The sequence below is a fragment of the Vicia villosa genome, unplaced genomic scaffold (genome assembly GCF_029867415.1).
Source record: "Vicia villosa cultivar HV-30 ecotype Madison, WI unplaced genomic scaffold, Vvil1.0 ctg.000525F_1_1, whole genome shotgun sequence".
NCBI lineage: Eukaryota > Viridiplantae > Streptophyta > Magnoliopsida > Fabales > Fabaceae > Vicia > Vicia villosa.
The window spans coordinates 366,901-383,032 of NW_026705243.1; the positions used below are offsets into that span (position 1 = coordinate 366,901).

The 16,132-nt window shown below is 36.6% G+C and overlaps 1 protein-coding gene and 1 non-coding gene across 2 annotated transcripts; one reads left to right on the forward strand and one right to left on the reverse strand.

Moving 5' to 3' along the window:
* Positions 1–1,248: 1,248 nt before the first annotated feature.
* On the forward strand, positions 1,249–3,658 carry LOC131629138 (uncharacterized). The gene is made up of 2 exons (XM_058899940.1): positions 1,249–2,122; positions 2,532–3,658. Exons 1-2 carry the CDS (start codon positions 1,249–1,251, stop codon positions 3,656–3,658), a joined length of 2,001 nt encoding a protein of 666 aa, XP_058755923.1.
* Positions 1,633–1,739, reverse strand: LOC131629152 (small nucleolar RNA R71). Its single transcript, XR_009291980.1, has one exon. It is a non-coding gene; the product is annotated as a small nucleolar RNA R71 (small nucleolar RNA).
* Positions 3,659–16,132: the final 12,474 nt, after the last annotated feature.

A 16,132-nucleotide genomic window follows, 5' to 3' on the forward strand; every position in this document is an offset into this window, starting at 1 on the left:
GGTGTAGATTGAGTTGTAATCGAGTCTTGGAGCACTTTGGTTGAAATTTATCATACCAGCCTTCACTTTGTATCAAGATTCAATCTCCAATCGGAGTAAGGTTCAATTTACTTGCTTTATTTATTTTCTTGCTCTTACCATAGTCTACATGCTTTATAGACTCTAAATGCTCTTACCATAGTCTACACGATTTATAGACTCGCACCCTTTTAATTACTTGCACTTATCATAGTCTACATGTGTTATAGACTCGCACTTATTATGTGTGGCTAAATTATAAAGGTTTGAGTGTAATGATTGTCATCATGTCCGTGTTCTAATTATCATGCTAGTGAAATTACTCTGGGGATGTTTTACTTTTAAATTAAGTCAATTTGTGTTTAAATGTTTATTGGGTAAGATTGAAAGTCGTCCATATCAAAGATATGACTTGATTATTATTTAACCAAACAAAAGTAGCGAAAGTGATTTGGTTGGTTAAATAGGAATCATTAACTCTTTTTTGAAAACGATTTTGAAACTATTTTCGGACGCGTTTGTAGGTTTGAAATCTGACTCTTGGCCAAAAACCAAGAGTATCTTTAAGTTAATCTTTCCAAGTAAAAATCACTTTTCTGTTAAGCCAAAACTATCAATTTCTTAAAAATAGATTTATCTCTTTAACGCGAAAGGCACCTTTTATTATGTGACAATAAAGGAAGCTAAATTAAATAGTAAATTCAATTCTTAGTAGCCAAAAGCTACAAGTTCCTGTTAAATTGATTCTTTGCTACAAATAGAAGATACTGCCTCATGAGTCGTTTCATTTATGCATGTCTGGATCATAATCTGATTTCATGATTTACATTCCAACCTGTTGTTTTAAATTGTTATTCATTTCACGCACTTACCTTGTTGCAATGCACTCACAACAATATTCTTGTTCACCTGAGATAAGCACCTTAGCAATAGAGTTGATATATTGACGATTGGTCTCTGTGGTTCGATAATCTTTTATAATACTTTGATAGGTTGTGCACTTGCAGTACTATATTTAGGCTATACGTTACAGACCCATCAAGTTTTTGGCGCTGTTGTCGGGGACCAACTTCGTCAAAATTTCGTACCCTATTGTTATCACGTTTAGACTAAGGCTATTCTAGCCGGTAGATGCGTAGAAATCGTAGCACCGGTAACCTATTAAACCCTTTAGTGGAACCCGAACGTTACGCCCGAGCACGTATGTTTATCCTTAAATTAAGGAAAGCTATGGCTGAAGACCGTAACCAAAGACCGCTTAAAGAGTTTGCTAAACCATCTAATGAGGAGCCCAGTTCTAGTATCGTAAACCCCGCTATAACAATCAACAATTTCGAACTCAAGCCCTCATTACTTCAGCTGGTTCAACAAAACCAATTCGCTGGTCTCGCTACAGAGAACCCGAATCAACACCTAAAAGTGTTTATCCAGTTAGCTGACACCCTAAAGACAAATGGAGCCACACCTGAAGCCATCCGCTTAAGATTGTTTCCTTTCTCCCTTAGAGGTAAAGCCCATGACTGGTTAGATGCCCTTCCAGCCAACTCAATAACAACTTGGGAAGACCTTAGGAGAGCCTTTCTTGCCAGATATTTCCCACCTAGTAAGACCGTTGTCCTTAGGAACCTGATCACTAGTTTCACTCAAAACCAAGGCGAATCACTTTTTGATGCCTGGGAAAGATATAAAGAACTTTTGAGAGCCTGTCCGCACCATGGCCTAGAGAAATGGTTAATCATACACACCTTTTATAATGGACTCCATTACAACACGAAAATGTCTATTGACGCTGCCGCTGGCGGAGTGTTAATGAACAAACCATATCCCGATGCTTGTGCCCTGATAGAGGACATGGCCCAAAACCATGCCCAATGGGGGATAGAACGAGCGACGGTAGAGAAAAAGGAGAGCCATGGAGGAAAGCATGAGATAAGTTGCATGGACATAATGAATGCTAAGATGGACGCTCTGGCCTTGAAATTCGAAAACATGTCTCAAAACCCTACCACAGTGGCAGCAATCCAATCGGAGTGCGAGCTTTGTGGAACTCAAGGACATCAAACCATTGACTGTAACCTTTTGAACGATTCTAGTTCAGACCCAAGTTAACTATACCCAAGGGAATCCCTTCTCGAATACCTACAATCCAGGATGGAGGAACCACCCAAATTTCTCTTACAAAAACAAAAACCCCATCCAAAATTCTGGATCTTTGAGACCCCAAGGATTCCAAACACAAAAACAAAACCAACCTATGCAAGTTGTGCCACCAAAACTGAACCTTAAAGAAACCATATACACCTTTATTCAGAGTCAAACTCAGCAAAATGAGAAGTTTATGAATCAACACATTCACACAAACGAGTTAGTTACTCAACTGGCAACCAAGTTTGACCAGATGATGACCCACACCAAAATGCGTGAAACCCAAATTTCACAAGTAGCTCAAACCACCTCTGCACAAGTTGTACCTAGAGGATAATTCCATGGACAAACCCAACCTAATCGCAAAGGAACAACAAATTCTATCACCGTAAGAAGTGGAACCGCTTATGAAGGACCTAAAAATCCTAACCTAAGGACACCGGAAAAACCCAAGGAAGATGCTGAACCTAATGACCAGGTAGAGGAACTAGAGAAACCCGAAAAGCAATCAAAACCAGAGGTAGAGAATCACACACCACAACCTTACAAGCCACCCATTCCATTTCCACAAAGGTTTAAAAACACCAAAACAGAAAACCATTTCCAAAAGTTCATTAAGGTAATAGTGAAACTCCACATGGAAATCCCTTTTACTGAAACAATAACCCAGATACCATCATATGCTATGTTCTTGAAGGATATTTTGTCCAACAAACGACGACTCGACGATCCCAAACCTTTAGAATGTCATTCCATATCCGAGAATAAACTTGCCAAGAAAGATAAAGATCCTGGAAGTTTTTCTATCCCTTGCGTCCTAGGAAATCATATGATAGACAAAGCATTTTTGGACCTAGGAGCAAGCGTAAGTCTGATGTCGTTGGCTATCTGTAAGAGGTTAAAACTAGGAGAGCTTCAACCTACTAAGATGTCATTACAACTAGCCGATAGATCCGTTAAATACCCCATGGGTATTTTGGAAGACAAACCTGTCAAGATTGGTCAGTTATACATTCCGACCGAATTCGTAGTTATGGATATCAAAGAAGATGATGACATCCCAATCCTCATAGGTAGACCATTCCTATCAACCGCTGGAACTATAATAGATGTTAAGAAAGGGAAGCTGACTTTTGAGGTAGGAGATGAAAAGATCGAGTTCATTCCATCAAAATTTCTAATGGCACCAGTGATAGGAGATGCGTATTATGCCATCGACGTCATTGATGAGTGTGTAAATGAGCTCAACGATTCCTTAATCAAATTACCTTCTACCCCCATTTTAGAGGACGATGGATTTAAGAGTATGGAACCTTACATTGACGACAACCTTTTTGAATGCTTAGCACTTACCCCAGACCCTATACCGTGCACCAAGAAACCTACCATAGAACTTAAGGAATTACCCAAGAATCTAATATACGAGTTTTTGGATGAGGAGATGAATCGACCTGTCATAATAAGCGCCACTCTAAACCAAATCGAAACAAACTAACTCTTAGATACCTTGCGGAAATATCCCTCAACTTTAGGATACAAAGTCTCTGATTTAAAAGGAATAAGCCCGTCCGTATGCATGCATCGGATCTTGCTAGAGGAAAATTCGAAACCCTCAATAGAGCATCAGAGAAGAATAAACCCTATCATGAGCGATGTAGTAAAGAAATAGGTCCTTAAGTTATTAGAAGTTGGCATCATTTACCAGATTTCGGATAGTGAGTGGGTAAGTCCCGTCCATGTGGTACCAAAGAAAGGAGGTATCACAAAAAGTAAGATATATATATATATATATATATATATATATATATATATACGTGTGTGTGTGTGTGTGTGCAACTATGAGTTTGGTGATCCTCACAAGATTATTTAACTCGGGATTGTTGTAAGCACCAATAAAAACAAAGAAAAAAATTTATAAAAGGCACACCCGTTGTAGTTGGTCTAGAGGTATCTGGTGCTGGACTTGGTAGGGAGGACTACGGTCCGATCCCCCGTAGCTTCAAGTGGGTGAAATAAAAAGGGGTTACACCAACTCTTGTACCAGAGCCCCGTTACTTGAGATCAGAGTCACTAACCGGTCACTATACCATGAGTAGGTACGGATAACGGGCTTAATATGATTGCACCCGAATGAAAAAGGACCTCGTACTAAAAAGAGTCTTAGCATAGTAGGATATTAGGGGTCGGTCTGCATACTTATGAGGCTTATGTTCGCATTCTTGCGTTTAGTGTTGTTACGATACCCTTAGTTTGGATAGCTAGTGCCTAGCAACACACCTTTACTCGAACTTAGAAGCCCTCTTTGCCCAAAGCCTGTAAACACCAGAACTTTCCTTCATCTACTTTTAAGAGTTGTTGCTCGAGGACAAGCAAGAGTCTAAGTGTGGGAGGATTTGATCGCACTGAATCGCACTATGTTTCTGGCTCGAATATCACATGTTTTCCTTAGTTTTTATTATCATTTTCTCGTATTATGCCTGTATTTCCTTTGTTTTCAGGATTCTTGACCTTTTGGAGCCTTTAGTGAAGAAACGAGCCAAAACGCCAGGAAAATAGGGCTTTTCAAGGAGATTTGCACTTATGGCGTCCTGCACCGCACCGGCCACAGAGAACGCCGTGACATGGCCCACTCCTTAATGGAGCCAACTGCCATGATCACACGATCCCATCAGTTACTCATCACCGCGCCCGCGGTGGAGCTGCCGTGCCCGTGACCTTCACAAAATGGTTCTCGCTCAAAAGGAGTTGAGGGGCACTCCTGTCCTTACGCACTTCCATGATCCATTATTTATAGTTTAGTTTTTCATTTTCGTATTTTAATCCAAGCTTAGTACAAACTTAAGCCATATACTATCAGTTTCTGTAAAGTAGTAACCTCTTCACATCGGGGAGTTACTACGGTGTAGATTGAGTTGTAATCGAGTCTTGGAGCACTTTGGTTGAAGTTTATCATACCAGCCTTCACTTTGTATCAAGATTCAATCTCCGATCGGAGTAATGTTCAATTTACTTGCTTTATTTATTTTCTTGCTCTTACCATAGTCTACATGCTTTATAGACTCTAAATGCTCTTACCAAAGTCTACAAGATTTATAGACTCTAAATGCTCTTACCATAGTCTACATGATTTATAGACTCGCACCCTTTTAATTACTTGCACTTATCATAGTCTACATGTGTAATAGACTCGCACTTATTATGTCTGGCTAAATTATAAAGGTTTGAGTGTAATGATTGTCATCATGTCTGTTTTCTAATCATCATGCTAGTGAAATTACTCTGGGGATGTTTTGCTTTTAAATTAAGTCAATTTGAGTTTAACTGTTTATTGGGTAAGATCGAAAGCCGTCCATATCAAAGATATGACTTGATTATTATTTAACCAAACAAAAGAAGCGAAAGCGATTAGGTTGGTTAAATAGGAATCATTAACTCTTTTTAGAAAACGATTTTGAAACTATTTTCTGACGCGTTTGAAGGTTTGAAATCTGACTCTTGGCCAAAAACCAAGAGTCTCTTTAAGTTAATATTTCCAAGTAAAAATCACTTTTCTGTTAAGCCAAAACTATCAATTTCTTAAAAATAGATTTATCTCTTTAACGCGGAACGCATCCTTTATATGTGACAATAAAGGAAGTTAAATTGAAGAGTAAATTCGGTTCTTAGTAGCCAAAAGCGACAAGTTCCTGTTAAATTGATTCTTTGCTACAAATAGAAAATACTGCCCCATGAGTCATTTCAGTTATGCATGTTGTCATACCCCAAAATTTGCCTTCTTCACCCCATCTACAATTAAGGTTCTATTCAAATAATATTCCATAAGTTAAGGGCTCCTGAGGTTAGGGTTTGAGGTCCTTTTGAAAGGGTCAATAGGATAAGGTTCTCAATCAAAGATCCTGTGGTTCATAGTGGCTTAAGGTAATTATATGACAAAAGTCAAGGCTCAACTCAAAAGATTTCCTGCTCAAATAAACTCCAAGATTCACAGTCAAACTGATTAAACCTAAAGGTCAATCACAATCAAAACATGGTCCAAGCCTCTGATCCTTGATCAAACATCAAGTATAGAAGTGTATATCCATCATTTGATCAAAATTTGATCATGATTTATCAGTAGAAACTCAGAGATGAACAAATACAAAAAGGTTCAAATTAGGGTTTCTCCAGGAGAAAGTCAACTCAACTTTGACTGGCCATAACCTTCACATGGAACATCAGAAATTCCCCACTCAAAGCCATTAGGAAGGAAATTGGATTCTCTACAACTTTGTCTCTCACAAGCATAAGCCAGAAATGCTTCATTTGAAAGGTATGATGCAAAAGATTACAGGTCACTTTCAAGCATCCTTCAAAAGCAGTTTTTTGTCAAAGAAGATATGATCAAGATAAAAGCTCCAAATGAAAAATATGTTCCAAAGTGGCTTATAGAGGACATCTTGAGGTTCCCAAAAAGTCTTAGAACTCCCTCATAGCTTGAAAATTGAGTGAGATATGCTTGATCAAAGTTGAGCAATTTTTGGAGGTAAAATGTGAAATAAGAAGGTTCAAACTGGAAATTTTTGCAAATGGGCCTATGGTATTATGACTCAATCTTGGTCCATAAGTCATTAGCATGCCCAAAACCATATGCCACGAAATTTAACCTATTATTTGATTTAATATGATTTTTTATCTCATTTTTAATGATTTAATTAAGTGGGAATCAAATATTTTGTTAAAAAGGTGCATATAGATTGATTCCAATCAACATTAATGGCTAAATATAATGTAATTTCGTGACAAATTGATTGGAAAGAGATTAGTACAATATTTGGCCAAAATAGAAAGATCTCATTCAAAAAATAAAATCAAATTTCTAAAAGATGCAAGATTGGATTCAAGAGGTTTTTGTGGAGTTTTTCTAACCTAATACAATCCCTATAAGTAAAGGAGAGAGGGCACACGAATAGGGGTTGAGAATTCTGCCCAGAGAGAGAGTTGCAAGAACACAAAAAAAAGCTCCAAGAACTCAAAATCGGTTTCAAGGAATTTGTGGCTTTCAACAAGAATTGAAGGTTGCAAAAGATTCACTGAAGGATTCTGAACGTGTCTGGATACTAGCATAGCATCAACACCCCCAGAATTACCTCCTATTGACTAAAGTAAGTCGCTCTAAACTTTGATTCGATTAGCATGTTATAGGCATTCCCATGATGTTTTAATCGTATATTCTGGTTGTTCTTAATGCTCTGATTGTTTCTGGATTGTTTGTGTGGAGTTTGTGTGCCTCGATCATGTTTTTCCATTAATGTCCGATTGAGCTTCTTAGGGTTTTAAATTGGGGCTTTTCAATAGAAGTAAAATTAGAACGAATTGAACACATAGTCAGGTTCATAGGGGCGGGACGAGGAGATCTGGAGTGGTGCGAAACATTTATAGACGCGTATGTGCTAATCGCTATTTTTGCAGGTGTATACGCTACGAGACAATTCGTAGCAAAATGGTAGCTAATTTTGCAGGTTTGTTTCAGGTTACGTGAGGAAGATGATGAGCTGGCTCCATCTGTTTGGCTTATTTGAATTTCGCGCGTGTGTTTATCTGTTTCACTTTTTTTATTATTTATTGAATAGCGCACGTTAGTTAAACGACTTGAACATTTGGTTGGGTTGGTTAGTTGAGATGATTGTGAGGGGGAGGTCATGGGTTCGAGCCTCCCCTCAAACGTATATTTTTTCTGAGTTTTCCTCTATGATCCCATGTGCCTGCAGCGCTAGGTTCCACCATAATCCCTCAGCATCTATCCTTTAAATCATCAATTACCTAGATCCAGCACCCTAGAATCAGTCACCATACTATAAACCCCAATTGTAACCACATTGAATAAAAATCCTAATAACTAAATTTATTTTAATTAATATATTTAATTTAATTAAATCCTTTTAATATAATTAATTATATAATAATAATTTTTTTAAAATAAAAAAGTATATGATATTTATATTAAAAATTCTAATTTGTTGTTCGTTCCGATTAAATCAACTAATCGCTATGGTCAACAATAAATTTTAATTAAAATTTTATTTAATTAAAATATAATTAATTTCTACTTGGTTAAATGGTTTCGACTATCTTATTAGTCGCGATGATTAATCTGTCTATTTTTCTTATTCTAATTCGTTATTCTTTTTAATCGAATCAATCGATTACGAGGGGTAACGATACAAATTAATTCATAAAATTATTAAAAAATACCATTATTCATTGTTAGTGATAATCAAATTAATTGATTAAAATTGGTAACGATCTAATTAATAATCTTTTAACTATGGTGATCGAACCTATCGATCATTGCGGTTAATAGTACAAATTAAAAACAGGGTTGTACGCCCAAACCTTAAAACACTTCCCGAAACCTTTTCAAAACTACGGATTTTCAAAACTACGATAGTGTCGCGGGGAAAAATCGTATCTTTTTGTGGATGAGACACCTAATGCCTTCTTTGGGCTCGAGTGCTCAAAAAAATGATTTTTCTTTTGTTTCGACCAAACTTTTTACTATTTCCAAAGTAGGAAAAGGAAAAAAGCTGCAATAACCTAAAAGTGGGGGGAGAGATCTTTTAGGTAAGAGGGTTAGTTATACGAAGGGAAGGTATTAGCACCCAACGTATCTATAGTACTCTATAGGTTTCTTTGTTATGTTTTTCATTCCATGTTATTGAGAGGTTCTGTTGAAATAGGTGGGACCTAAGGTGTTTGTTTGATTATGCTCGCAAAGATCCTCGCGATCCTCTGCATACATATCCCTTAGAGGGAATCAGAGCATCTGTATCTCGGGTCTACGGGGGCTAAGGTTTGAGTGGTTTGAGGGAGAAGTTTTGCTCGCCAAGGATACGACCTTGTGCCTACGTATTCTCAAAGGGATGTTGAGAAAGTCAGAGCAATCGTAGTTCCCACTTATGCTAGTGGAAGCAAAGGATAAGAGACAAATGTCATCTAAATGTTCGATGTATCTAATCTATATCATCACATACATCTGTTTGATTTTGTTTGAAAATCTTTTCATTATAAGCCCTGGGCCATGCCACTTATGGTGCTTAGAATGATAAAGATGTTTTTTAGCCAGCCTTGTGGCAAAAACTTTCATTGAAGTCAGCCTTGTGACAAAAAGTTTTGATTAATCAGCCAGCCTTGTGGCAAAAGTTTCAATGAAGTCAGCCTTGTGACAAAAACTTTGATTAATCAGCCAGTATGGTGGCAAAAAGGTTTGATTGATTATCCAGTCTTGTGGCAAAAAAGTTAAGTTGATTGATTGATTGATTGATTGTTTGTGATGATATAGAAGAGATACTCCTATCATAGAGATGATAAATGTCTAATCTCCTAGGGTATTTGATTTGGATATTGGGGATGCTTATAAGAAGCCCGTGGGTCCTTGTACGAAGCCCAAGAGGAGGCTATCCGAGGGTCCTTGCATTGTAAGCCCAAGAGGAGGCTATGGGAGGGACAATCCAGGGTCCTTGCATTGTAAGCCCAAGAGGAGGCTATGGGAGGGACAAGTCGTTTGTACAAAGCCCAAGAGGAGGCGTGGTATAGTTGGTTTGAGCTCTTAGAGCGATTTCACCAGGAAACCATACTCTATGTCCTAACCTAAACTAGGGAGATTCTTTGCACGAAGCCCAATAGGAGGCTATGGGGAACCTAGTGTTGTACTAAGTTGAACAAGCACACATATCACACATATGAACAAACATGAACAAGTATGAACAAACATGAACAGGTATGAACAATTATATATATGACAAAGTGTGTGTATATAATGGAGTTTATGAAGGAAATATACCTGTAAGCATGATCCATTTGTATACACGGGGGCTCGGGACTTATACTCGAGGAGAGGTCCACTTGAAATTTTTCAAAGCTATGTAATTAGGTATTCACAAAAGGGCTTGGGACTTATACCTACATGGAGGCCCATGTTTTATTTGCAAAACACGGTTGATTGTTTTATTTACAGACGCGTCGTTTGAAAAAACCGTTTGAAAGTTGTTTTGAAAGAAGTTTTCTGTTTGAAGAAACTAAAACTGTACAAAGGCAAAGGTATGTACAAAAGGGGCTTGGGACTTATACCTACATGGAGGCCCATGGTATATTGAAAAGTTTTGTTTCTTTGAAGTTTTGTTGTTTTGAAAATGATTTGAAAATTGTTTGAAAAGGTTTTATTTTGAAGAAGTTTTATTGTTTTGAAAATGATTTGAAAATTGTTTGAAAAGGTTTTATTTTGAAGAAGTTTTATTGTTTTGAAAAAAAACTGTACAAAAAGAAAAGAAATGGGACTTACACTCTCTAATATTCGAGAGGCCCCACTTCGTTTTGAAAATCAATCGATCAATCAAAAAAGATTTAATCAATAGTTCTTTTGAAAAGAAAAATCAAAAAGAAATGGTTATCGTTTTGAAAAGAATCGTGATCGCTTGTTTTAAAACGATTTTGAATTTAAAAGAAATCAACTTAAATACGTTAAAACAAGTTTTAATGCTTAATTAAGACCTAAGTGATTAGGGTTTGATCACAAAAAAATATTTACAAGTGATTATGTTTGAAAAAATCAAATAAAACAATATTTAAAGTATTTGAAAATACCTAAAAACATGTCATTTTAAACCTAATTAAAAATGTATTAAATAAATCTTTTTTGATGATTTTTTTTGGTATTCATAAAATATGTATATTAAACAAAGAGTTTGCAAAAAATGAAGTGAAAATAATGAATTTTGATTGGTTAAATTAATTGATGAAGTTATGAAGAAAAATAAGAAAAATAGTGATAAAAATTGGGTTTTGTCTCCACAAGGACTTGAACCCACGCCCTCATGCTTGCCAATCAAAACAATGACCAACTGAGCTGCGCGCGCAGCTTGTTATACGTATGCCTCCATTTAATTATATTAAAAACAAACATTTGAAATTTATGAACAAAAAATGGCGCCAAGAACACATCCCCAATTCAAATTTGAAAATTGTGAAAACTGAATTGTTTGGATCAAGTAAGGGGTCTATTTCACTCGATTTTCCATAAGGAACATGATGGTGATCTTTAATTTCATTTATTTCCACTCTAAGGTCATCAATTTTCTGGAAATCGTGAAGAACCCTAATTCTGAGATTGATCATGAAATTGTGTATGTGCAAGATAAATAGCAATTGATTGAGGGTTAATGATCCTCATGTGTGCAGAAACAAGATGGTATGTTCATATTTTATTTATGATGCATGGAGAATAGAGTTTGAAGTTCATGAGCACTTACCTTAAAAATGGCAAAACTGAGAATCGAATTCTGCAAATGAGGAGTTCCAGTTGTTGTTTCTTGATCTGGACAGCATCAATGGACCTTATGGAACATGTTTGAATGCTTGGAACAGTTTGAATTCACTTGAGCAAGGCCATGGAACCCGATCTGCAGAAGCTTCAAGTATGGATCGAGCTTGATGATTATGAGGTTACAGGTTGATGGTGAGTGTTTGGATAGTTCATATGAAGTATATGGATGGTGTTTGAAGTGTTAGTTTGGACAGAAATAGTCTGGAATTGATTTTGGCATGATAAGGCTTATTATGTGCATATATGGAAGTAAGGTAGTGATTTTGAGATTTGAGGTGTTTTGGGGTGTGTGAATGGATCAAACACATCCCATATGATGTTTATGAGATGTTAGAACCATAACTTTGGCCATAACTTCAATGGTTTGGAGGTTGAGTTTTCTACCTCTTTGAAAACTATGAAACTTGCAATTCAAGAAAGAAGAGAGAAAACCTATAATTGTGAGGTTTTGGTGTGAATTTGAATGAAGTTTGGACCTCTATTTATAGGCCAAGAGTTCTGAACTCAGACCTTTGCAAGTTGATCAAGAAGTGATGATTTGGCTTAAGAGATAAAAAGGAATCTTTTACATTTAATGCAAAATGGTTAAAGTAACTTAACCATGGTCATTCTTCCAAGCTTCTTATCCTCTTCCATTCTGATCTCAAACCAGAAAAATATCTTCCAATTATTGCATTGGTGTGTCATCACTTGAATTATAGGTCATATAGTATTGAACTTAGTGAAAATGGCTTGTAATCTCATGCATAATGACCTCTAATGACAAAATTCAAAACCATAGCTAGGCTCCATATTTTTTCATGCTCTTGGACATTTTGGAAAGATCATATTACATACTTCAAAACCCTAGTTGAAAGTTTCTTCAAGACCTTTAAGGAAATGGGTGAAAAAGATCCATGAACTTTGAAGAAAATGAAGTTTTAAGTAAAATTTTCAAAAGATACCAACTTTGAAGCTCCATATCTCTTAAATGGTTGATCTTTTGGAAAAAAATTATACGTGACAAAGTTGTTCATTGGATTAAAATCTACAACTTTCATGTTGGAAGTTTTTTTTCAGTTTGTAGGTGAAATTTTGAGAAATTCCCTTCCAAAGTTTGGAAAAAACCATTGAAAAACACTTAGAATTTTTCTAAGTATGGAAAGTCAAACTTTTGACTTTTTGATTCTTGATTGATTTTCTTGATTTTTCTTGATCAAATGACTTCATATATCATATATTAATGATTCAAAACTTCAAAAGTCATGGTTGACCAAAATTCCCCAAAAGTCAATGGTGATCTTGTACAGTTGACTTTTTTAGACGAATCGCGTTTCTGGAGATTTCCAATGAACCAGGCTATCCTCATCAAATGAATGGTATGAATGGATCATATTGAGGCATTAGAGGATATTGAGCCATGATTTGAGTTGTGGCACCATGTCCTGATTAAAAAGGCAGTTGTTCAGTGAATTAGGTCAAAAACCCTAATTGTCGACCTGATGAAATTGATGACTGTGGATCTTGAATTGAGATGTAATTTCCATTGGATGTTGTCATAGGTATTATTTGAAGATGATTTAAACCTTTGATTGACTTCCTGGGGATTTTTAGGGTTTCCCAAATGTGATCCCTGATTTTAGTCCCTGATAGTTCAAAACCCTAATCTGAGGATTTGTTTGATCAATCTCTGGGTGAGGGATGTCTTGATCCAATAAATTAGGTCAAGATAATGCACTTGGGGTCTTGATGTCATGTCCCAAGCCATAATGTCAAATCCTGAGCCAAAAATTCAAGAGTATGCTGTCTTCAGTCAAAACCCTAATTTGGTCGATTCAAAGCTGTTGAGCTTGTTGAAGTAAATCTCTGAGGACCAAATGTTGATTGTTGATGAAGATAGTTCTTTTGAGATGAAGGGAAAACAAAACCCTAATTGATTGTTACTTGTACTGACGAGTGATTTCTTGATTAAACCCTGCTGAGCACAAGTAGCAAACACAAGCTATGCAATTTGTTAGAGATGCAAATGATGCATATGCAGATGATATGAGGTGGTATCTTAGGTCAAAAATTGGGGTATGACAAATAGGTAACTCAAAATACCTCCAAAACCATCTCAAATCAAATTACAACTCTAAGGTCTTACAACCCTTCCCGAACTACGTAGACTCTGATCCTCCATAAGGAGGTACGTAGGCACTTGGCAACAAGGCGAGTCCCCTTCCCCATAAATCTCATTTTTCCCGATTAAATTGTAAATAATTATGATAATTATTTGCCTTAGCCCTATTAACTGTCTGTCATCTTTCTTTATCTTTTTGCCACAAACCTTGTCTCTACAATGCAAACCTTAGGAAAGGGTTTAGGGTGCTTAACACCTTCCCTCGACCTGAAATAGTATCTTACCTTGAATCTTTATAACTGCGCGAGGTTTCCTATTCGCCTTGGTAGAATAGGTGGCGACTCTATAAATTAATTTTTAGGCAGGTTGCTACAGCTGGCGACTCTGCTGGGGAAACACTTATTGGTGAATACTATGCTCCTATAGGTTTTAGGTTTTGGCAGGGTTTAGGTTTGGCAAAGTGTTAGGGTTTGGCTAATTTTCCATTTTTAGGGTTTGCGTTTGTTTTTTTTAATTGTTTGTTTTTCATTTTTTTATTTATTTTTTTTAGTTTTTTAATTGTTTCTAAAAATACTTCTATTTGCTTTGATATTTGTATTTAATTGCATAATTGCTATATTATATGCTCTGCTGGGTAATTATTATGTTGTGTTAAAACCTAAGTGTGGGAGTTATCCTTGAGATCAGGGGGGACTTGAATCGCCTACGAGTCTCATTGATAACTCCACTCGGAGTGGGTTGAATATTCGGAAATGTCCAAAACGAGGCTTGACTTTGTTGAGGGCAGGACTGGATAGTCAGCTGATCTCTCCGAGAACCTACCCCAAAAATTCGAACCTCATTGGATAAAATGAGTTGTTTTAAAATTCGAAGAGACAAAAAGTCTCGGAGGCTACGAACGACCCCATGAGACCCGTGTCTAGAACATACCAATGGAAAGGGTAGGCTCCCTAAAAGCCGCTACGTCGAACCTATGAACCTAGGGCTTTTGTGTTTATGTGATTAAATATGAAATATTATTTGTGATTATTATATTTGTTTTTTTTGTTTTTTGTGTTTTTTGTGTACATGCATCATTCATCATATGCATTTTATCATGACTTATCCACAGAAAAATAGTAAATAAAAAAATCTATATGAATATAAAATTGTATTTTATTGGGTGAATTTGTAGGAAGGATGAGTACAAAGAAGCCCATTATCCACTTTGTTGTTTCCACCCCAGATATCAAGAAACTGAAAATAATAAAGGAAAAACTACCATCAAGTGCTTTGGATAGATTTGTGGCCCGTTATGGAGGTATTTTGGATTTGTTAAAGGTAAAAGTCCAAGAGGAAGCTATCACTGCATTGGTCCAATTCTATAATCCTCCGCTTAGGTGCTTTACTTTTCAAGACTTTCAGTTGGCTCCGACTTTGGAAGAGATGGATGCTATGCTAGGATTTTCAAGGATAAAAAGGGAATTCTATACTGGTGTGGGTAAAGAAGTTGATTTCTCAGATTTGGCAAAAGCTTTGGGATTGTCCGCTACAGAATTGAAATCTAACTATAAAACTGATGGGGATGTGCATGGGATCAAAAGATCTTACTTAGAAAATCAAGCTTTAATGTATGCTCAAAGGAAACAATGGGACATTTGTGGACATTTATTAGCTCTTTTGATTTTTGGTGTTGTCTTATTACCGAAAAATATTGATTATATTGATCCCCCCGCCATTCATGCTTTCACCTCTTTTAGGATTTTTGATAAGGATCCAACTCCCACCATCCTTGCTGATATTTATTATGCCATCCATGCTCGGTGTATGAAGAAGAAAGGGATGCTATTTTGTTGTGTGCATTTTCTATACTCTTGGTTGACCTCCCATCTCTACAAAGCTAGTTGTTTCATTAAAGAATTGACTAGAAATGATTGGTCCCAAAAATTAAGGGCTCTCAAGGTGGATTCCATCCTTTGGTATGCAAAGAAATTAAATTCCGATAAGATTATTTATAAATGTGGAGATTTCAGCAATGTGCCTTTAATGGGAACATTAGGATGCATTAATTATAATCCTATTCTAGCATTGCGCCAACTAGGCCATTCCATGGATTGTGAGCCTCCCAAATCACAATTGGAGGAATTGCTTTTGCATGATAACGGAAAAGGGGAACCAAGGACTTTAAAGAAAATAATTCAAGCTTGGAGACATGTGCAAGCAAAGAGTTTTGGGCCAAAAAACATCATTGCTAGAGAACCTTATACTAATTGGGTTCGAGAAAGAGTTGGAGAAATTTTGCTTCCTTTTGTTGTGGATCCCGCATACAAGCCTGATTCTCCTAATCCTGTTCCTCTATCCATTGAAGAGGTAGAAGGGATCAGGGCTGCCCTAGAGGCGTCCCGAAAGGAAAAAGAAAAATTAGAGCTTGACATACATCAACTTACCAACGAAAGGAGCCTACTACGCTTTGACCTTAAAGAGAAAAACCAAGAGCTTCAAGCAATGAAGGAAGATAATGATAGGCAAAG